The sequence below is a fragment of the Plodia interpunctella genome, chromosome 13 (genome assembly GCF_027563975.2).
Source record: "Plodia interpunctella isolate USDA-ARS_2022_Savannah chromosome 13, ilPloInte3.2, whole genome shotgun sequence".
Taxonomy (NCBI): domain Eukaryota; kingdom Metazoa; phylum Arthropoda; class Insecta; order Lepidoptera; family Pyralidae; genus Plodia; species Plodia interpunctella.
The window spans coordinates 8,096,356-8,119,997 of record NC_071306.1 but is presented as its reverse complement, the minus strand read 5'-3'; the positions used below and the strand labels follow the sequence as shown (position 1 = coordinate 8,119,997).

The 23,642-nt window shown below is 33.1% G+C and overlaps 1 protein-coding gene across 1 annotated transcript; it reads left to right on the top strand.

Annotated features, from left to right (window-relative positions):
- The first annotated feature begins 346 nt into the window (after nt 1–346).
- LOC128675020 (putative uncharacterized protein DDB_G0286901) lies at nt 347–5,463 on the top strand. The gene is made up of 3 exons (XM_053754072.1): nt 347–737; nt 1,940–2,981; nt 3,101–5,463. Exons 1-3 carry the CDS (start codon nt 499–501, stop codon nt 3,920–3,922), a joined length of 2,103 nt encoding a protein of 700 aa, XP_053610047.1. The 5' UTR covers nt 347–498; the 3' UTR covers nt 3,923–5,463.
- Nucleotides 5,464–23,642: the final 18,179 nt, after the last annotated feature.

The window sequence follows — 23,642 nt, the reverse complement described above, 5'->3', positions numbered from 1 at the left end:
TTACACAACAGCAGTCCTATGTTTAAAATCAAATAAAAAAAATAAACAATTTGCTTTTACATGAAAGTTACCGGAGCTACAGAATGTTCATCCAAAATAAAAATCAAAGGTATGTTTTCCTCCCCCTGTATGATACCCCCCCCTGGCGTATATGTATATTTATAACAAATATAATAAACTTTGCATGTAGTTAGCTCTTGTATGCAGGTGAGCGAAGTGATAAGCCAGAGGTTGCACTCTGCGCGCGCACACGGGATCCAATTGGTCCAGGTCTGTGAGTTCGGCTTCGCCCTCCGAGCTCAAAAAGGGCCTTCGGCACCCTTCGCTGCTGCAGTCGCGGCTCAAACCGCGATTAGTGAACACGCGACTAAACTCTACGCCGACCTGCTAAAAGTTCATTCATTCGGTCGAACGTGTCTCGTCTCCGCGCTTCTTTCGCTCGATGTCTTTGTTTAATGTAAAATTAAACTATTTAATTCTAAAAATGTTGAAATAATAATGAGTAATGAACAATCTTTAAACAAATTACTTACAAAATATTGCACGGGGTTTGAAAATACAAGGATCAAGTCAGATTTGAAGAAACATAATTGGTTAATTCAAAAATTGAGAAAGTTTGCGGAGAGACGTGCAATGGCAGAAAGGGAAGCGCCGAAGAAAAGTTTTGAAAACAAGAAAATTGGAGCGAAAGTAGCGAAAAGAAAAGAGAGTCTACCCGTATCACTACCGATTGGATTGTAAGTACTATATATTAATCCCATTAATGTTATTAATGCAAAATTAAGTTTGGATGTGAATGCTTGTTACTTAATCACGCACAATCGACTAGACGGATTTCTACAAAATTAGGGGCACGGATAGAATATGACCCGGGATAGCGCATGTTTTTATTAGGGTTCGTAATTCTACAGACAAGGAAACATTATAGTTTCACTATGTCCGTCCGTTCGCGATTTAGCTCATAAAGTATTAAGCAGGACTAAATACATTGGTGTACATAAATCACGCCGACAAAGTGGAAATAAAAAAAAATGTACCTCCCCTACACGTGAAGTGAAAATGAGATATTTTCTCATATTTCCTATAGTCTGTGGAGTAGTCATACAAAAATATTAGAGGTATGGGAAGACTGTTTTTGGAGGACCGGTAAAGTTACCATTAAAACTGTTTTACTTACCTTGAAGTTATCTTTATAATTGTTTGTAACTATCCTAAAGTTGATACATTGGGTCGTTCGCTTTAGTTGGTCCGTGAGCTTGCCTAACTAGCGCGGTTAGCATCGCAGTAATATTAAATAAAACGGGCCAAGCGCGAGACGGACTCGCGCACGAAATGTTCCGTTCCATTATCTATAAAACCGTGCGAGAAGATCACGCTTGTTGATATAGTTACAGCAGAAATACATGATATGTGAAAATTTCAAAATCTCCGTTTATTTATTTATTTAACTTTATTACAGAACATGTAAACCCAGTTTTTTTCTATTAGTTAACTAATAGGTGATGCAGAGAGAAAACAATATTTCCATCGTTCATGAGATCACTCTGGTGACAGACAGATCTACGGAACCTTCTGTTACTCTTTGCACACGGAACCCTAAAAGTATTGATAATCAAAACATTATTTGTTACCGCTATAAATAATGCTTATAATAATTGTATTAAAGGTAGAATCGAACTTTCACAGACATAGCAGTTTTAAAGGTTTTTTTTTTGTATGTCTATAACTTTATTTAACACTCCGTATAGTGTGTGATTTAGTAACGTTAATAAGGTCTGGTTAAACACATTTTTTTTCTACATTAGAAATGGAAGGTTATTATTATTATACATCATATAAAAATACCGATTTATTGCTGGAAAGTCCTATTTTATTCGAATTGAAAAATTATTATTTTATTCGAATTGCAATCACTTACTTCTGTATTCATTTTTTACAGGTACTGTAAATTCATGGAACATAAAAAATCTCATAGTCGAAAGACTACGGTAATTGTAAATAATTTGGGGGTTAATAACGTTTCTGAAATAAAGAGAGTAGAAAGTAACACTTTACGCTGGAAGGAGGATATAGAACCAAAAGCCAAAGAAGATCGACAATCACTCATGGAGAAATCAACGCAAACACCGGCTAGTAGAGAACAGGTGCAAGACAATTTACATATTATGGGACATTATAGATATACAAATGAACAGTCAACTCAAACTGAAACTATTACAGAAAATGAGAGAGAAATTTTGAATGTTATAGGAAATTATGGATACACAATAGATGATATACATATGTTTCATCAAAATTCAATCAATGATAATAACAACCAGAGTAGTACGGGAAATTTAAATGTATTGACGGATCAAGAAATAAATCAGACAAATGTCGTGTCTCAAAATCACAATGAAATAAACAAAATATCAAACACAGCTGACGAAAGAAAATCCACGAACTGTGGCATTACACTTAATAAAGTCGATCTCTTTAGTGATCTAAACAAGTTGATTTTAAGTCGGTTGTATGTTGCGTCTACAAAGAAAGATGACGGGCACAAAGAACTTTCTAAAACAAGTCAATCTTTAGTTAATGAAATTTTTGAAATGGTCTCACTGTTTTTTGAAAGTCGGAAATTAAATACTTACAACGAAATAGTTGAAATTTTGGATGATATCGAAGATGAAGAACAAACAAATGAAACTCCAAATACTATGATCGAACAACCGCAGAATATGACAGATGCTGGAAACATTAACTGCGGTCCATCACAATCGCAAAATGCCTCTCAAGAGACAACGCTTCCAATACAGATGGCAAATACCTATATTGGAATACAATCTCAAAATCTTCTTAGTCAAAATCAAGAGAAAAATATCGCTATAAATCCAACAGCGGTTAATGAAGCCCTAGATTTACGAGGCGAAAGAATGCGAAAACAATATAATGCGCAAAAAAGGAATTATTTAAAAGAAAATGAGAATATACCACAACAGGTAATTATACATTTCATTTTAAAAATAATTCCAATAGCTGAGCGTATTTCAATGGTTGATTGTGATTCTACAAATGGTTTTTATTCTAAAAATAATAACATTGTTTTACTTATTTGCAGGTCGCAAACGATCAGTATGCAAGATTTCTTTGTCCACAACAGGAAATGCACGTGAATAGATGTAACCAAGCTCCGCCGGCGCGTCCAACTCGACCTGTTGGGAACGTGGCGACCCATCCTCAGACCTCATCAAATCCACAAAACATACAGTTAGTTAGACCAAGACTTAGTCCGATAAACCCAAATGCTATAAGTAGTCAACATGTAGTTAGTTCAATACACTCAAATGCTAACAAAGCTGGTGCTACGAATGTACTCCTCCACTCACATGGCGGTGGGTTCGCAGGCATAGATAAATCACAAAATTGTCGAATTCCTCAAAATAATTCTGAATATTCTCAAAACCTACAAAACCCCATACACCTAAGTACCAACAACGCTTGTGCTGTACAACAAAATTATCAAAACCCTAATCAACATCATCAACAGACGATTAATCCGATACGTCAAAATGACACCTACCCAGGTGCTTTATACGGCAATTATCATATGCCCATAAATAATTATGAGCCTACTCAAAATCAACAGAGACATAATGATATGATGAGACCTATACACCCAAATACCGCTAACGGCGCTGAGATGTATGAAAATTTTTGGATTTCTCAAAATAATTCAGAGTCTGCGCATAACAAGCAGGTTAGACCTGCGCTCAGTCGGATAAACCCAAGCGCCGAGTACATCGCTGGTGTGCCCCAAGAATATCAAAACTCTCAAAATACTTATGGGAATCCTCATAACCAACAATTAATCAGACAAATTCACCCGAATGCTTTCTACCCACAAACAGTATCATATCCAAACATATATCCGAAAAGATAGATATATTAATATAGTACTCTCTATCTCAACTTGGCGTGATCCCAGTTACATTCGCGCCTGTGACGGGGAAGCCCAGTGTCCGCGAAAAATTAAAATGTTGTCTTTGACTTAAGTTAATCATCAGATTTGGCTCTCTACTTTACATTTGGGCTTTTGTATTTCTTAGTCGCCTCTTACGATATCCACGAGAGGTAATAGAGTAAATCTGAGCGGGAACCACACGCCTTCTACACTATCCAGGCAAGACAAGTAACAACACTACGAAGCGTGTTTTAAAATGCTATTCGTTTGTAGCCTTAAAAGTATCAGGCGGCTACATAAAATACTTTGTTTTATTATTATCTCTACAGATATTAAAACAACGGTATGAAATACTTTCTACCCACTAAAATCACCATTTCAATAGCGGGGCACCCACGTCTTATAAATTATTTACGTATATACACGAGTAGGTAGGTTATTAAAAATATATAATATGTTAGATTCCCCGCCGCGTCAATTTCCACTCTATAGTCATTTGGGGAAAGATTTTTGAAAAATAAGTAGCCTATGTTTGAACGTGGGTCTACAACTATATACATACAACATGTCATCAAAATTAGTCCAGCAAATTAGCCGTGAAAGAGGAATAGACCTACAGACAGACTTCCGTATCTAAAATATTAGTATGAGTGACTAATATTCGAAGATGAAGTTAATAAAAATATTGATAAAAGTCCTGTACCAGTTTAATGCATGATGTTTTTATCTTTTATCCACGGGATATATAGAATATAAAGTCTATACCTATGCATGTAAATATAAAATATTATTATATAATTAAATATTACACAATAGAAGAGGGTCGCAACGAAACTTGACAGAGTAAGGGATTTAGAGAGAATATGAAAGTTGCATTGTTACCAAATAAGTTAAGAGGAAAGGGAAGAGGCTATCATCGATTGGGCATGTACTGAGAAGTGACGAGACGCTCGTCACAATATAGCTGTGATAAATATGAATGTGGGAAATTGGTTTAATTTTACTGCTCCGCGCGGTCCAATTGACAAATCACATGCTTTGCTCGCGCGATTTTCTTTTAATACCCGATTACAGGAAAAACCGCAAAGCGAAATATATTTCAGCTGGCCTTAGCTAGATAACTTTATGATGGATGAACAATTTGACCAGCAACGCGAGCTATGTTCGTTTAGCTCGTGGCATCATGACGTCGTCGGCACATTTCAAGGTAAGTTATTGTAAATATTTTAAGACAATTTCTATTTGACACAGTCGCTAAAATATCTATTTAGATGCTAAAATAGCTATTTAGATTTATTTACATCTAATAATTAATATACATGTTTAAAACACAAACAAAAAGCACAGAAACGCTTAAAATCGGTTGTACAGAATATAAAATATGTAAATATCTATATGTGTATATTAAAATTAAATATGTAAAAATAGATACAATTCTTGAAATTGTAGAATAAAGTTGATATTAATTATATAAATTCTAATTACCTATAAAATATATATAATATCTTTATAGTATAATGCAAGAGAATTTTGAAATCAAATATAATATAAATGGATGAATATAATATAACATATCATGAATTAGCTATTGTTGTAAATACGAGTAACATACAGAAAAGAATAAATACGCTTTACAATACAAATTAATAAATTCGTTAAAAACATAAGTAAGAACAAAATTTGAATGGAGACAATACAATGTTAAAATAATTAAAAAAGTATTTTCAGTGTTCAGTTGATGTTCGGTAAAACAGCTCACATACGTCGGTAAAGTAGTGTCAAAACCCGGTGATTAATTAGCTACCCACTCTTTGAAATGTTGTGATTCAAACGCGGGCTTTATTCAGTTTTTATTAATTTGGCTAGGTGCGTTGTTGCTCTCTTTCTCTCGTATTTCTCTATATTAGAAAAAGATTTTAAATAAATAAATCATGTTCTGCATTTTAAATATAACATTATGTAAAAATAGCTGTAACGTATACAGTCTTACTTAGGTAATACTTACTTAGTACTTTGCACAATACTTAAGTCATGCATACTTACTACAGATGTAATAGTATGTAATATAAAAAAATATAAAAATAAATCGATATAAAAAACAAAATCGCAACATAAAACATTGCAATATTTTCTTGTAAGAAAAATCCTAAGGCTATCTATATATCTATATGCATATCTGATAATAAAGCACTTATAATCTATATACTAAAAGTCCATATACTAAAAAATACCGTCCTTCAGAAAAATATAGAAGCATTTAAACTAGTAGTAACAGTAAGAAAAAATGATATACTCGTATAACTATGCATGATTTATGTTTAGGGTGGTTCTTGTGTTTCGACCACTGCGGCCGCGCTGTCATTACGATCCCTCAATTTTCTTGAAGAATTTCATTTCCAGAATTAATCATTCATAAAACTGATAGGCAACAACAGCATTCCCAAAGTGAATTGACATCAGCAAAAGATCGTAAATACCCAGAGGAGTTTTCAAAATTTTAACGTTTATTTTTAGGCGGATCCCGCTTCTGGATATCATAGCCGAAAATTATACCGGGAATGCGCTCAGACGAGGAAAAAATATTAAGAATAAGAATAAATCAGTATAATTAGTATTTTAATTAATATATATAGGATATGATAGTTGAATATTTTAAGATTTAGAGGACTGCCCGTCCCGCCATCGCTCGGGTGAAGCCATAATAAAATAGTAGCCTATGTTATTGAAGGTTTTGTCTATCTCTATGCCAAATATCAAAATCGGCCCGGTAATTTTTGAGTTTATTTATTACAAATATAAATGCAAACATTTTCTCTTTATATTAGTATGGATGTAAACCTTACATTGTTGTAGCAAATATATATATATATATATGTAATATATGATTTTGCCGGCGTCGGGACGTGACGACCCCATCGCCCGCTGGATTTTCTTCCCAGTGCAGTCAGTCTATACGGGTTAGTAGGCACTTCGTTTCTTGGTCATGGGTGAGTTAATACGCTTTAAAACTTTCTCACTATAACACTGACATGATGGTTCAGTGACAGTGTCTTCACTCTGAACCATAGGTCAGTTGTGGTCTTAAAAACTCGATCTCGTTGATGGCCAGATTACTATTGGGAAATAGTGATGTAAATTTGTTGTTTTTCGTTTGACTTAAAAAAATAACATTGATTAGTAATAACAAACATCAACTTGATCAGCGTATCGGGCAGTGATTCACATGCAAACGTGTACTTAATTTCATCGAAATCCTACCAATAGAAAAATATTGCGTGATTGAGTAAAAAATCATCCGTTAACACGATCAAAATTTCGCTTTGTTTGTTTATACATTTTTATAGGTACTTAATCAAAAATATAGTCGTAATATGTAGAATTCGCTTCTTAGTTTTTCCCAATAGTACATAGTAATCTTATTCGTCGATGTCGAGTTTTTATGCATAAGATTTAGAACGAATTAATTCAGCTGTGATCGTGAGACGAGATACCTACTAACCTCATCAACGTAGGGCAGCTTGTGGCGAGCTGTTTGTGACCACCACCAACGAATACAGTCCACAACAAAATTGAGTATCCAGGTCACAAAAATATGTATTTAAAGTTTATGTATATACACTGTGTAATGCTCTTTTTCCTATCAACATACTGTATTGTTGAAAGAATCATTCATTGACACAATATCATTATACAAATTGTAAATATAAATTTGCATTCTGGATACAAAATTTTGTTGTAGATTGGACTAACAGCTCGCCATAAAATGCCTTGCGTTGCCAGGGACTCAAAAAGACCAGAGTCCCGTCCCCGACGAGCTTTTATCGGTCGGGTTGGGCAAACATCGCCCATAAACTGCCTCGTTTATGGTCATCATATGTTTCGAGCGACGTGGACTAATCCATCAGTCCACGAAGCTCGATGTGCAGGGTATCCTTAAACGGGGCCTAAAGTCATAGCGCATTTATACCGCTCCGCTCCCACTTTGCGAGATGACGTTCAAGTGAATTTTTAAAGCTGGCTTCTGTCCAGATGAGAGCATTCCGTTAACTTGTTATTAATATAAAGTGTGGTCTACAGAGCACGCTTTAAAGCTCACATTCAATTAACGTCATCTTTCCTGGTGGGAGCGTTGGTGTATAAAAGTGCTATGACTTTAACGCCTAATGTCCACCTTAAACTAAACTATCTTACGCAGAGTTCGGACTTGAGACTTTGTGCTGATGCACGCAGGGCTCAAATATTTGTCTCTGATGCGCACACGCCCAGTATTTGTAGGTTATTGCGCATACGCACATGAGACAAGTCGGCGTGTTTCAGTCCAACGCTGCCTCAAGTCTACACGGGTTCTTCGCATAACTGATTCAGTTTTACTTTTATGTGTGTCTCATTCTATGTTTAACAGCTAAATAACTTTTGAAATGTTAACGTTTCAAGTAAAAATCTTTAAAACAATTGACGAACTTTATCTTTAAACATTATTTACCAGCTAAACGTTATTAGAACCAACATTAACGGTACGAAAACGTACAATGACATGCTAAATATCTACTGTATATGCGAACTAGTTACTTTACTTTAGTTTGTGGTGGTCGTTCGGAGTTACCTCTCTTTTTCATCTGAGCGTATTTCTGGTTACTTTTCAGCCATAAAGCGTCAAAGCCCAGGGTCCGCCTTTTTAACATTTTCTTCTCCAATTTACAACTCTACAATTTATCAATTTATGTACAGTGTGGCACAGAGAAATCTGACCCCCTAAGAGATGGTGTTCAAATCGCGGGGGGGTCAGATTTCTCTGTGGCAGAATCTCTATACAAGAAACTTATATAAATTACATTATGTTAGATTCTTATTACAAGATATATAATTATATTATATATAATTCGGCAGTACCCTGGCTTACCTTAATTGTCAGTCCAGGGAGGCCTCCAAAGATATAGCTTTATCTGTGATACCTTGAGATTGCAGACCGTAATATATCTATCATATTGCTGAAATGTTGCCTTTAATAGGGCGGGAAACAACTTTTTGCGATTTTTGCGATTTTCTCCGTGAATGTGTAGTATTAGAAAATATAAATGCATAAATATCTCAGAAGAGAATAGCTGCTTAGTGTACCTTAATAATGATAATAGTTATTCTGTGAAATAAATATTTATAAGGCAATTTTTTTATATTAAGGCATTACTTACGTTCGTTTATTTTGAAACTTTTTATTGCACATAATTAGCATTATATATAAATAGCATTAAGTAGGAAATAGGCTTGTATATTATGTAGTATAAGTTACTTTGCCATAGACGGTCTTTTGCCAGCAGTTAGAGCCACCGAATTTATTTAGCATATATGGTACTAATTACTAAATAATAATTAATGTAAAATCTAAGACATTGAGCTTAAAAAGTAGAATAGATAGACATAGAATAATTAGATACTAGACCAACTATAAAGGACCTTTTTTACAAAACGTGTGTTTAAGTCCATTGTGAACGACACAATAACAAATTTGCCACAACTTTTAGCACCAGAGGTAGACCTCGGTACAAAGGTCGTCTGCGTGGGTACCTCACTCTCGTCTATTTCTATCGCTACACAGCAGTGCTTGCGTTGTTGTGTTCCGGTTTGAAAGGTGAGAGAGGCAGTGTGATTACAGGGTACTGTGGCAAAAGACTAGGTCACAAAGTGGGCAACGTGCGACCTCTTGTTTTACGAGGACTCCATAGGCTGTGGTGATCGTGCACTATCACCGTATGCCTGTTGTCTACTTAGTGGAATAAAAAGGTTTTCCATGTTACCCAAATTAAATGGCGTAGTTTGAGAAAAATCTTAATCTTAAGTATTTCAAGTTCGTTGACTGTGGACTTTGAGGACGCTTTAAAAAATCCGTTTTGCTCAAATATAGATATATAGATGAACTCTTTATTGTACCATTCACAAACGGGTCATAAGTTACAACAATTAGGAAATTCAAACGTAAAATGAGCGCTTAGAACTTATCGCAAATGCAATGTCAATCTTCTTCTTTGGGTGGAAAGAGAGTTGGTTCAGAGTGATAGTAAATCTCCCAGTTCAACAAATCGACTAGCTATGACCACCCGGATAAGCTTTCGCAAGAAATTAACGTTCCATTCTTTTTGATATTCGAATTTAATTCAAAATCAACGAATAAAATCTCTTAAAATGTTTCATGTAAAAATATTTAAAAAATCTTTTCGGGATTTTTTTACAAAAATAATCAATGATCATTTAATTATGTAAATATTCAGCGCGTTGTTACATCATGAAAAAAAAACTAATTTAGCCAGTGTTCTCTTTTATATATAGGTAAGATATATAAGATAATAAATATAAATTGTATGATAATGTACATAATATTAGTTGGCTTATTGCCAGTAGTATAACGCCCATACATAGGAATCAATCAAATCGTATGTTTATTTGATTTTAAAATATAGAGATAAATTTAAATAAACAAACGAGAACAATTAAAATACTTAAATAGAAAGTGAAAAAAAATATATAAAAAAGAAAAAAAAAGTCATATAAGTACGTAGTCTATATTCAAAATTATCTTTACATATAATAAGGATTAAAATAGATAATTTAGATATAAAAACTGACTTTGTGATGACAAGTTCGTTCGCTGAGGACGTTGGGGCCGACGCTTTAAAAAGTCCACTTTGTTCAAGTTGGATCTTTTTTTTAGATTGGAATTGATTATAAATATAGTTTTTATAAATTAAATATTTGGATTTCGTGCGAAAAAAGGCTTCTCTTTTCATGACTGCGGCTAATACACTTAAATGTCTTTTTTTATTGTAGCTATGGAGCTCGTTCAAATGTGCAAACAAAATGTGTTCAAATAAATTATGTTGAAAACAAAACAATATATCGTGGCGTGCTTTCATAATATGTTGTGCGCAACATTTTTTAATTTTTTCCCATTTTTTTAAAAATATAAAAACCTTATATATTTAGTTTGTATATAATAATAATAGTTAAATAAGTTTAATTAATGTAAATAAAATGTTCGATACGTGAACATAATTAGTTGGCCTTTTGCCAGTAGGATCTTGAGGCTCATATAATGACAATCCAGATCATGTGTTTATTTAATTTTAAGATAAAATTGACAATAAAATCGAATAAGCACATGATTAAGTAAATTAAGTATAATAGGTAATTACAGTAAGAAAACACCCATTGTTGTGATTAAAATATTGATAACTTAAAAAGAAAAAAGAAAAAGAAAATAATAAAAAAGCAGAAAAAAACAAAAAAAAATATTTAAAAAGAAGAAAAAAAAAACAAAAAAAAATAAATAGAATTTAAGTAAACGTAAAGTCTATAAACTAAAAACCTACCTAAAAAGTAGTTGGGTTATTGCCAGTAGTACGCAATGACACTTTGAGCGTAGTCGATAAGTATAGTATAATCAGTTATTTATAAGAACAGTCCATAAATTGATCAATCATTATATAAAAATAAAAAACTGGGAGGTTAGAAGCGTTCTGTTCTCAAGTAGAGATTAAGAAGAAGTTAGACATTGTACATTTAGACATTGTATCGTTCATACATGAAAATTATCGGCATATCAGACCAAGTTAAATTAGAATGTAAATAGAGACTTTAACTCGTTAGCGCGCTGTGATTTTTTTTATGCGCGGTAAATTTGCTTTTAATTAAAATAGTAAATAAATGTATATATTAATGTTATATTTATGTTATAATAAGTGGTATCGATAATAAATATTGATAATATAGTGTAGTATCGAGAGACGAGCACAAGCTAACGCAGAAGGATCCATGATTCGCTTAATAATGATCCGGTCAAAATGTCTTAGGTTACAAATAAAAAATAAAAACAAAAATACAAATATTTTATCTATATAATATTAGTATGGAGTATAAAGTGAAAAGATTTGTTTTATTGTGTCTTTGTTTTTAATGAACAAACTCAAAAACTACTGGGACGATTTTTTTGAAATTTGGCACCGAAGTAACATAGGCTACTATTGGGGCCGACCGCTAGTTCATTAATAAAAAACACCGTGATGTTCATGTTTACTGTGTGAAACCACAATTGTCCGTTGACGACGTAACGGATAAGTGAGGCCTCACACAAACCCAACTACTAATTAACGTAACTAAAACGTGTATCATTAAGTAGGATAAAATAACTTAATGTGTAGGTAATACCATAAAACATAAAAAATATAGCTGAACGTCAGTTATTCATATCAAAAAAAAAACAAAAATTGAAAAAAGCATTAAAAAATCATTAAGTTAGTAATTCGTTTTATAAGTGTACATATATTAATAATTACGATTTGCATTAACATAATCCATTCCAAATCCAATCGTTAGCCAATAATTATAGACAAATAAACAAATATAAATCGAAAACGTACCAAAAATATGCCAACTAGATTTAAGAAATAGCTAAATTTAGAAATCATATATTTAAATATAAGATTATAAAGAAATACAAAAAATTAACGAAAAGCTTACAAAAAAATTAAATCAACAAATGTAAAACCCAAAAAAATATTAAAAAGTAATAAAAACTTGCAAAAAAAAACATTTAGATGTATATCTACTACATAGTCGCCTAGATTGTCAATTGTATATTAAAAGTTAAAGAGAAAAACTTGAACACTGAATGGAAAATCAATTTTAGTGGTGCTAAAAAATCGTGCTCAGACGTTATATCATAATAGAAATCAGCGATAAAATAATAGGGAATATTACGTAAGCTCAGACGCAAATGGCGGCATCGCAATCCACCTGTCACTGTCAAAATTGACACGTCTTAACCTTGTACACAATATCAAATAATAATATCTTACTCTATGTAGTGACAAATTAGTAATCTGTGACGTAGTGATAACCTCACTGTAATATTCCCTATTATGATCCACAATCCCGTTTCTATTGGTTATACACAATATTTTTTGTAGAATTAAACACAAATAATAATTTGTATTTAGTTCTACAAAACATAATAGTGTTATTTATGTATAGAAAACGGAAATATGACATTGACAAATATTTGATTCTCTTTAATATAGCTGCACTATTTCACGGAGAAAATAAATTTCGATTCTTATTATAAATGAATATAAATAAAAAATTGCTTGCGTGTAAAATTTATCTATATATATATATATATATATATATATATATATATATATATATTTTTCAGTAATATTGATGTCCATTTCGTAATGCTACGAAGTTGCTACGCGTGTCGTAGCTTCGTCGTAGCACAGAGCAATCTTTTGAACTATTTATTGTTTATCGATTTCATGAAGCTAGGAAGGTGCAAAAAAACGGACAGTGGGCTTCGACACTTAACGGCTGTAGAAAAAACCGGGAAAACGCTTAGATGAAAGAGAGAGAGAGAGAGAGAAGCTGGGAAGGTGCAATATCTATATATATATATATATAATTTGCTATGCGTCCCTAATGTATGTTCCGTCCGGGATTATATATATTATATGTATAAATACACACTAATAATATTATAAATGCGAAAATATGTATGTATGTGTATTACTCAATCAAATATGGATGTGTTACTCAATCACGCAGTCCCATGGATGGGAATTCGCAGAGACACGCAATATATTTATTAAATATATTGTTCTTTAGTTATATAACAGCTTACGATATTCATAATTTTCATCTAAAGACATTTTGTTTGATTCCCAAATGAAAATGATATATAAATTATATAAAAATTACGTTTTTATTTTTTGGATAAACATAAAACATTTTGTTAATTTTCCTGTAATATTACAACTTACCAAAACTTTTGCTATTGACTTGTTTAATTTATATATTTTCTGTTAATATGAATAGGTTTGAAAAAATTAATTCATATGTATTCGATGATGTAAAACAAGATGGTACCTAAACATATTGTTACAAGTAATCGGTCTGTAGGTTCAGGGTGCTTTTTGTTTTGATAGTACCACCCTAAAACATAATTTCCAATATTCGCATTATAATATTACATTGCTCAAAAATTTTTGAACCCTATAATTTGTGCTGTAAGCTTATATGAAATATTTGGCAACGATTAACAAATATGGGTTTTAATATATCCAATTTATTTTGTTCATAAGTTTATGTATAACATAGCCAATTTTGTTATGTTTCGATTTATATAAGCGCCATTGATTTGCTCTGTAAAAATAATTTAAGAACATTTGGATTTAGCTTGATATTATTTATGTGTTCAAAAACACAAAAATTTAATTTAATAGTATATAAGTAAGTGTTGTGTCTCAGTGTTGTGAACGTGTTTTAGTAAAATCCGCGCTACAAAAAAGTCCCTCTAAAAACTGGAACTATAAACTAACAGATCGGCCACGTCGTCGCTGTCCGCGAGTGTAGCGCCGCCCTCGCGGGATTTTTTACGTGGCGCGGACTCTTTAAACAAAATAAGTGCAAACTTGCATTAACAACGTAGGATAAAGACACATATTACAGGAAGAATACAAGACATCCTATCATTAGCTTATATTACCAACTCGGCGTCCTAGGTAAGCGACAAAAGCATCAAGGCAGTGCGACGCGTGCGCATGCGGCACTTTCCATGCGTTGTTTTTGCAATGTTTATGTAGTATCAATAATAATTATTAAAGTTGAAGTTCAAGTTGGTAAAGAATTTGTGCTCAATACGGTGGAAATGATTTTTCAATATCATTGTTGTCTCGCTGCATTATTGCATCCACGCTGTTGGTAATGATGTAATATAAAATAAAAGCACTCTGTCTGACACAGCCGTAATAATAATTGATCATTAACGAAGTTATTATAATTTTTAGTTACACAAGAGTTAATGAGGACCTTTTTAAGGTCTTATTAGAGAATACTTACGTTAAAATTATTTTGTCTGACCACATTATTCGTAGGATTGCCACATATAAGTCTACAGAAAATTAAAAAAAAAATCCACCATTTTAAATACCACATCGGCAATCGGTCATGTAAATTAAAATATTGTTATTTTCATACTACTACAATTATTGTTATCGTCAAAAGTTTTTGTATCAAAATAGAATAACTAAAGTAATTTTTACCAACTTGAAAATAGTTTAAGTTTGACAAGTGTCTGCGTCAAGGATACAGGTTCCAACCTTAATTAATACTTTGCAATTTAATTCCTTTAAACAAAATTTAAACAAGACACCGTTGGTTTCCCAATTGATAAAAAGTTTTGTTTTTTAAAGAATGGCTACACGTTTTTGTTTCTTGAACAAACATAAAATATTTGATAATATTACACATAATAACTACTTATATCAAAACGTTCAACCAAATCAAATTATTATTATTACATATTATTGGTAATGGTTTCCCAGTTCACTAATTGCTATAGCAATGTAGGTATATTATAGAATGGAAACCGTTTAATTAGTACAAAACGATTGACTTATTTCTACTTCGATCGACACAAAGCTGAATGAGTATCGACGTTTTGATCAAAAGCGTGAAATGACAGATTTTCGCGAGTTGTGAAAAGGGAATATCACACCACAGACACTGCAAAGGCCACTGGAACAAATGTAAAAAATAAATGTTTAACGCGCGAACTACTTCCAATTTCTCTCTACGATATGTATACGATAGCAAGTTTAAGAAAAAAATTAACACCACGATTTTAATAATCTCATTTACTCTGGAGGTATGGTGGCAAAACTGCTAATTGCGTACGTAATCATTTTATAGCTAATCAAGTCCTTTTAGAGAAAAACCAGTCAGCTCTCTTGGCACCAGCCTCCGAGGTCAGTCGCGAACGTTTTGTCGTTGCAAATCATATTTAAAGAGAGAAATTGAATAAACAGACAATAAAACACGCCGCAACCTACACAATGAAAGGAACCTATAAAATAATATTTGTTACATTATTCGCGTTTGTCATTATACGCTTTTGACTGAATGCTTTTTTAGGATTTTTCCTTGACAAATATAGAAAAATGAGTTTCTTTCGGCATTTCTTCTCAGCAGTGGTCGTTCCGAAATGCCAGTATTTTGTAGCTTGTGAGATTTTAATATAAAAATTGACGTGAAAAAGTGCCGGTGAAGGTCTAATTTCTGAATAAATGATTTGAACTTGAACCATTATTCTACACAGACACTTGTTCTAAGTTAGATATCATTCTAACTAATATTATAAATGCGAAAGTAAGTTTGTTTGTTACTTCTTCACGCTCTATCTACTCAACCAATCTTCTTTAATTTTTGCATACATGTAATTAGACCTGTGGAGAAGGGTAGGGGGTCATACCGAGAAAATAACTGTTCCTGTGGGAAATTTATGCGTGCGAAGCCGCGGGCAAAAGCTAGTTAAGAATAAAAATAATGCTAAGTCTAAACGATGGCTAAAGGATGGCTCGAAACATTTGATAAATGTGGCACATTTAAAAAACGTGGTAAGATGTTGGATTGTTACCTTCAGAATGCGATAAAGATTGGTAGTTTTAGGCTCATAGTCTATTTTCAATTGATTGGAAACAAATTTGAAGCAAAATTGTATGTGAAAAAAAAAGAAATGAATTTTTTTTGAAATTGGCAAAAAAATTGTATAATTTCTTTCCGATCAATATTAAATGTTGTGACTAAATTATGTATTAGATTCTACGCATTGCAGATTTAATTGAACAGTCGAGAATAATTATTAATGGTCAACATTTTCCGATGAACGATTTATTTCGATTACAACTCAGTATTCAAAAAACCACTTTAAAAATTACTGACTTCCAAAATTCTGGAACAGTGACAATGATATAATGGATTCACTAATATTATTATACATACGGCTAATGCAAAATACTATTATATGAAAATGAAAACACTAAAATCTATCATATTACCCGGAAGGGATGGTGCCAAAATTGTTGGTTGCGTACTTAATGTTGTATAGCTAATCTCATATTTTTGAGTTGGTGTTGTGATGGCTAAGTTAAAGTCAAGAAGACGTAACAAACCAGCCAGCTTTCATGGCATCAGCCTTCGGCGTTCTTAAACTAGCAATTATATTGCTGAATAATGGTGCCACAATTACAAAAACTGTTCCAAATCATAAAGTTACTGGTACCACTTATACACATATAACCATAATGTCAATGTTAAAACTCAATTCGAACTTTTGTGATTTCTAAAGTATGTACAAATGATGTTTTTATTTTTGAAGGTAAGTTACTTGCGAGCATAAATTAATAAGCTCTTAAAACTCAAAGCTAACAATGAAAAATAATCAATGAAATTTGTCACTGTGGTCCATACAATAATAAAAGGGAATAGAAATAGCACTACTTCAAAATTAACCCGCGAAGTATGGTGGCAAAAGGTGCTTTTTCACCATAGCTGTGCTATGCAGCTTTTACGAGGTTAAAGCTAAGCTACGAAATATTTTTACCGTTTCCACTACTGCTACTACGTGTAGTGGAGCGATTAAAATGTGCTATAAAGATGCGCAGTCGCAAGTTTGTTATGCGTGGGTTCTCAGCTGCAGGTTATTACCTTCGAAAATGCACTTCATGCGGCCTTCAACGTGACGCATTCATATAAGAACATAGCTTAGTATATCTACTTTCCTCTGATGTTATTCTACACCAATGAATGTGAATTTAAAAACCAGCTAGCCTTCTTGGCACCAATCTCCAGCGTTGTTACTTATAATATGGCCTACTAATATGTCTAGGCCACAGTGACAAAACATGTTCAAATACTGATGTTTATTTTGCTTCACATCTGGTTATACACCAAGTAATCGGTCTGTATGTGATGATGTCATAGTTTCCCAACGCAAAAGTTAAATGTAACATTATCATGGAAGTCAGTTCTTGTATAATTTGAAATTACATACAATAGATTTAAAAGTTTGAATTGTCAATCCTTTCCAATGTCAGTCGTGTGTGTGTTAGTAACTAGATTAGAGTAAATTGTTTGATGTCGTGAATTTGAGTTTCATTCTGTGTAGGTACCTCCAACTTAAGCCCTATCACACAAAAATATTGATCTTAGAAATAATTAATCTGGCATGGGTAAACAAACACATTAAAAAATTTGAATTATGCTGTCAGAAGTAACTACTAACTGACGTAGTCGCGGGAAAACAGTTACTATATCTATATAGATGACCTAAACGATCGGTCAACTTTCCTGTTTAGTTTATAGAAGGATATGAGATTATAACTATTGTATCCAAGGGTCGACCCTTCAATTAAATTCTCTAGTAGCATCGACTCTATAACTCGATTAACAATAATTGTTAATTGACGTCCTTGGAGAAAAGGCTGCGGTGAAGTTTGTTGCGCCGCTTCTTCTTCACCTGCGCTTTGGATGCCGGCAGTAGACTTAGTTTAAGTAATTTTTTGACGTCAATAAGTGATGTATATCATCCTAAATTGAATAAAGAATTTTGAATTTCAATTTGAATAAAAAATTAAAATGGTTCCTTGGTGTCTGCTACAAAACTATTATCAGAGTTCCATACTTGAAAAAGAACTAACGGAACACTTATAAGATCTCCTCGTTGTCCCGCTATGACTTGTTAGAGGGGCAATGAAGATAATCTTATTTTTAAGTGTTCCGTTAGTACTTTTTCTCAGAAATTAGTCGCGCTATCAAGTTGATATTTATATCAAACTAGCTTGTCTCGGTTTCGCTCAGGTAAAAACCAAACCAAAACCTTCCTCAAGTATCTCGATGTCTCTTAGCAAAACCGTACAAAAATATGTTTGGTGGTAGTTTTGTGTTTATCGCGTTCATCCAGATAGATAGACGCGACAGAGGGTTTTTGAAAAATAATATGTAAGAATTCGAGATTTAGATTTTATTAGCTGCAAAAAAATATATATATTATATTGCATATTTTGCGATGCGCATATTTATCTTTTAATGTATTCTAATGCATTTTTATGACGACTGAAGCTCTGTTCATGTTCTAATCTTTTAAATTGTAGAAACAATTTTCTCGACTCTTATTCGACCCTAAACTGAACGCAACAAATATATTTAGCTAAAAGGTACCAAACCATTCACAGTGCAGTGAGCTGAAATCAAACCGTCAGTGGATTTGCAAAGAGGGGTCAATCATTAATGATTTGGTTCGCGTCATTCGGTTAATGTCGGCAATCAAAGGTATTTTTGTCTGCATTTGGACGTGCGGTTTCCATAGCGGTGGTGTAAATGTCGATGGATAAAATCATCAATATCAAAACGTATGTATATTTTGTTTGTGAAACTTTATTGTACTATATAAAAACATGCAAATAAATAGCGAACAAAATTATTCTCTTCCCATTAACCAAAAGGAGAAACATAGAAATTTGTTTGTACTGTGCATCAAACTAGGCATGCAACTCATCTGATGGTAAGTGCAACACAAGAAGTATCATATGCACGTATTATTTTGTGTAGTTCCCTTAAAAATCTTTACGGATCAGGAGGTTTTGGAAGCTAAACGTCCTTGGGTGCACATCGACTACAATATGTTGATTCAAAAATGTTATCTAAAAACAAAACACTAGTCTCGTTGTCTTGTTTTTCTTCCTCTCATCGGAGGGTGTACCCGGTTGCATTCACGGCTATGGAGGCTGTAAGATAAGTCCGTTAAAAAAACATACATTTGAAGTTTCATCTGTGGTTTTGCAACTCAACGACCTAATCCTTGCCTGTGGCGAGTCCTTGAATATCCTTTAAAATGATATAATGTACCTATATTCCTAAGTATAACTTATTATAGATATTATTAACTTCGAAGAGACGCCTTAATTGGACTCAGGATTGTTGAAGTCCAGAAAAGCGTCTTGACTCAAACTATGCTGCGCTTGGCCGCTTCCTAGTTAGTGTTGTAGCGTAGTTATTGCACACCCGAAGATGTAAATCATAGAAATAGAAATACTTAGGAACAGATGTCCCGGTCACAGTCACAGCTGTTGAATTTTGACATTTTGTTTGTATAGTATATATAATTATGATTAACCCAAATATTAACATTCAAAAATGTGAAAAATTAAGGAAACTAGTTCAATGTAAGTTAGTCTTACATGACTATCTTTGTTTAAAATGCCTAAAGCGAATGAAACACAAACCTTACTTCTGGACTTGGCACCGACGTCCACTCAAGCTGTATTTGCACATCCCATAAATTACACGATTTTGTGTGTTAGAATTGATAAGTAGTGGTCTATATGGAGAAAAGTTAAATACAACTAACAAATGAGTCTGGGAATGGAGATATGCAAAGCTGAATTATCTTAAGTATTATGGATTACCTAGTTTAAAAATAAATATATTTTATACCAGTGTAATGCGTCTGTAGGTCTTCGCTACGGCAAATTAAAAGTTTCTGGGCAGATATTCCGTTGTATTCCTGCGAAGTTTAAACCAGATCTTTGATCAAACTTAGCTGGAAGTTTCTAGACTAGACAACTAGTTGATTGAAAATATAAAAGGTTTCTTCGCTAACCCATACGCCAGGCAACTTGAATAATATTCATTCTTGGAAGAATTTCATCCACTTTACATAATATATAACAATATTGTTTATGAAACACGTAGTAGAAAGTGTATGTTTGTATATATCTATGTTAACATCTGAGGTATTTTGTTTCACAGGACATATAATGTATTATTTATCTATACAAATAGAAAATAAATACATTTGTTCAAGTAAATGAAAGAATCGATTTGTAATATTAGGCTCTTTCGTCCCCAACTAATACTTCTGTCCTTCTCAGTATTCCTAATTATGTAGCTATGCCTTACAAAAAGTATGGTTGAGTAGATAAAGCGTAATATGCATGGAACTAACTCACTTTAATATTAAAATATAACTTAATAACTGCGTTCGGGGCTTCGCTCCCGTAGTAATTTTGGGATAAAAATGATTTATGTGTTATTCCAGGTTATATTTTATCTGTGCATCAAATTCCATAACAATCCGTCCATGAGATTTTGCTTGAAATAGAAAAAAACATACACAAATACATCCTCACAATCTTTCGCATTAATAACACAACACGTACAAAATTAAATCCAAGATTAGTTAGATTACCGTTCTATGTAGTGACGAGTCGTTACCACTTCACATGTGCTAACTATAGTCGAGACGACGGGATTTGAAATTTGAAATCAAATAGAATTCTAATCAATTAGCGAGCCGGATCCTATGCAGAGTTAAAAGCGTCCGTTCATACGTAGATGGGTTTATGCTCAGTAATTTAGCGATTTTGTCCTGAAAATCCGGCGCAAACACATCATTTAGTCGAGTTCTAGCTGGACGTTTTGGGAAGGAATTGGGAAATTACTGGGCGTAAATCCAACTTGGCTTGCATTCACTGCTCCTGGCTGAGGTTTGAGCCTGTCACCGCCATTCTACAAGCTTAGGTTACATTGATCCAGTGCACTGGAGAAAAAACTGGAATAGGTTTATTGAAATGTCGTATAAAAATTGGGTTCGTAAGTAATTTCTTTGCTTAAAATAATAATTTGCCTAAAATATGTATCTGTAATTATATTTTTCATATAAAGACAAAGATTATTTTTTAGCAAAAACATGACTTTACATTGTTTACATAAGTAGTCTAAATTTGATACTGTCCGCGATGTTACCCTCGTAATTATTGAAAAATATTATGTATTGTTATGCACAGTAGCGCCATCTACATCACATTATAAAGCACCATTGACTATCAAATTGTTTGACTACGAGAATCGCGTATTTTTGGGATAAATAGTACTATGTGTGTTAATCCAAAATAATCAGTTATAATCAATCTCAATATCAAATTTCATAAAAATTTACCCAGCCGTTTGAGTGTGAAAATATAACAAACATACTCACAAACTTTCGCCTTTGCAATATTAGTGAGAAGTGGGATTAATTTTATTGGTATCAACTTAATAATGTAATAAATGAGAAATATTATCATATGCGGTTTATATCCATTACGATGTTTTGTTAATATTCATAATTATTATAACTAGAAGACAAATAAAAATAGAATGAATTTATGTAAGTATTAGCTATTGCCCGCGCCTTCGCCCGCGTTTGATTCGTATGTCCGCTAATAACTTATTATTGTCAATCAACGTATCACTTAAGCTTAAGATTTTAAGTTAGACTATTTTTATACTAATATTTTTTTTATATAATTGTGTAACCGCATTCAATTCCATCCAGTAATTTTTGTGAACAAACAGGAACACGTATTATCTGTATATTTACGTGAGTTTATGTTTGCTTTATATTTCAGCAAGTATCAAAACAACTGGTCCGTCACTTGACCAATGTAGACCAAAGCAGACAACACGTGGATTAAATCCTGACTAATTTCCCCTCCGCCATTTCACAAATTACATCGCAACGGTGATATGACGTCACGGATTGACTTGACTCCATCCCTTTACGACGTCCTGAATGAGTGGCTGAACGCTCTACGACGCAATGCAACGCTGTGCGACTATGAGTGATTGCGACGATAAAATAGAGCATTTTTTTGTGTTTTTATTTGCTTTACCTCTGGTTACAGAATCTTATATTCAATTCTTGCTTTATTATGCCTTCAATAGGCAATTTAATTTTGATTTGACGCTTCTTTGATGCACCCACAAACAGGTATAGATAAAGATAGCCAAGGAAATAGATGGTTGGCGTAAACTGAAGGAGGGCTATACCCAGCAATAGGTCATGAAGGGCTGCAGAGCAGATTATAATGATGACGAATATTTTATATTACTGTGGGAATGGTATGTATCCGTATGTATGATGAAAGAATGAAAGAGTATGTGTATTCGAACGCTGAGAGTGAGAGGACGTGTGACGACGAAGAGATTCTAAGACGTTACGATTAACTAGAAAAATAACAACTAAACGATTTCTGTGGTAAAAATACAAGAGTTCAAGAATATTATATTGTTTCACTGTTACCCCGATCCCACATTAATGCATCGTGTTTCGCGCTGCTTTGCCGTGTTTACCGCTTGACTAGGACACTGAGTTAGGCATTGTACGAGCTCTAGGGCATATTGAATACAACTACGAAACAATATCAATTAGCTGGCGAATAATTGGACCGGGGAGTGGAGTGTTGAGTTACATTTTGTTTTCGTGAAAATTAATTTACTTTTTGCTTTGTATCGCAAAGTCTGACGACCGCCGGTTTACAGTTTGGTTATGATATTGAGAGCTAGAATTAACTTTTGAACTTGTTAGTCTGTATTTTGTTGTACAACATTAATGTATATAATATGAAGTTTTGTCAACATGAAACGTAAACTTTTTGTCAACATGAAACATAACTTACCTTTGTGTGCGCAACAAAACAATTTATAAGAGAGGCTGGAAAAGGGAAATCAGAAGTAGAGAATTAAAGTGAAATGAAAATGTATTTTTTGAGGTACTAGTTGCCTGAAAGTATTAATTAGAACCATAAAAGTCGCCAGTAATTTAGAAACTGACCGATCTTGAAACTTGATCATCAAAAATTCGTTAGTTTTATAAATTGCAGCTGCGAAGATATTAGAATGTGAAAACAGAAGCAGAGGCAGAAGTGAAAACTTGAATATTAACGTTTCACGATCAGGTCACGTGTCCTGAACGCGAGATTAACATTTTTACGCGAGTTTAACGCGAGTTAACAAAAAGTGCACAACGCCGTTAAAGAAGTTTTCACTTCAAAAA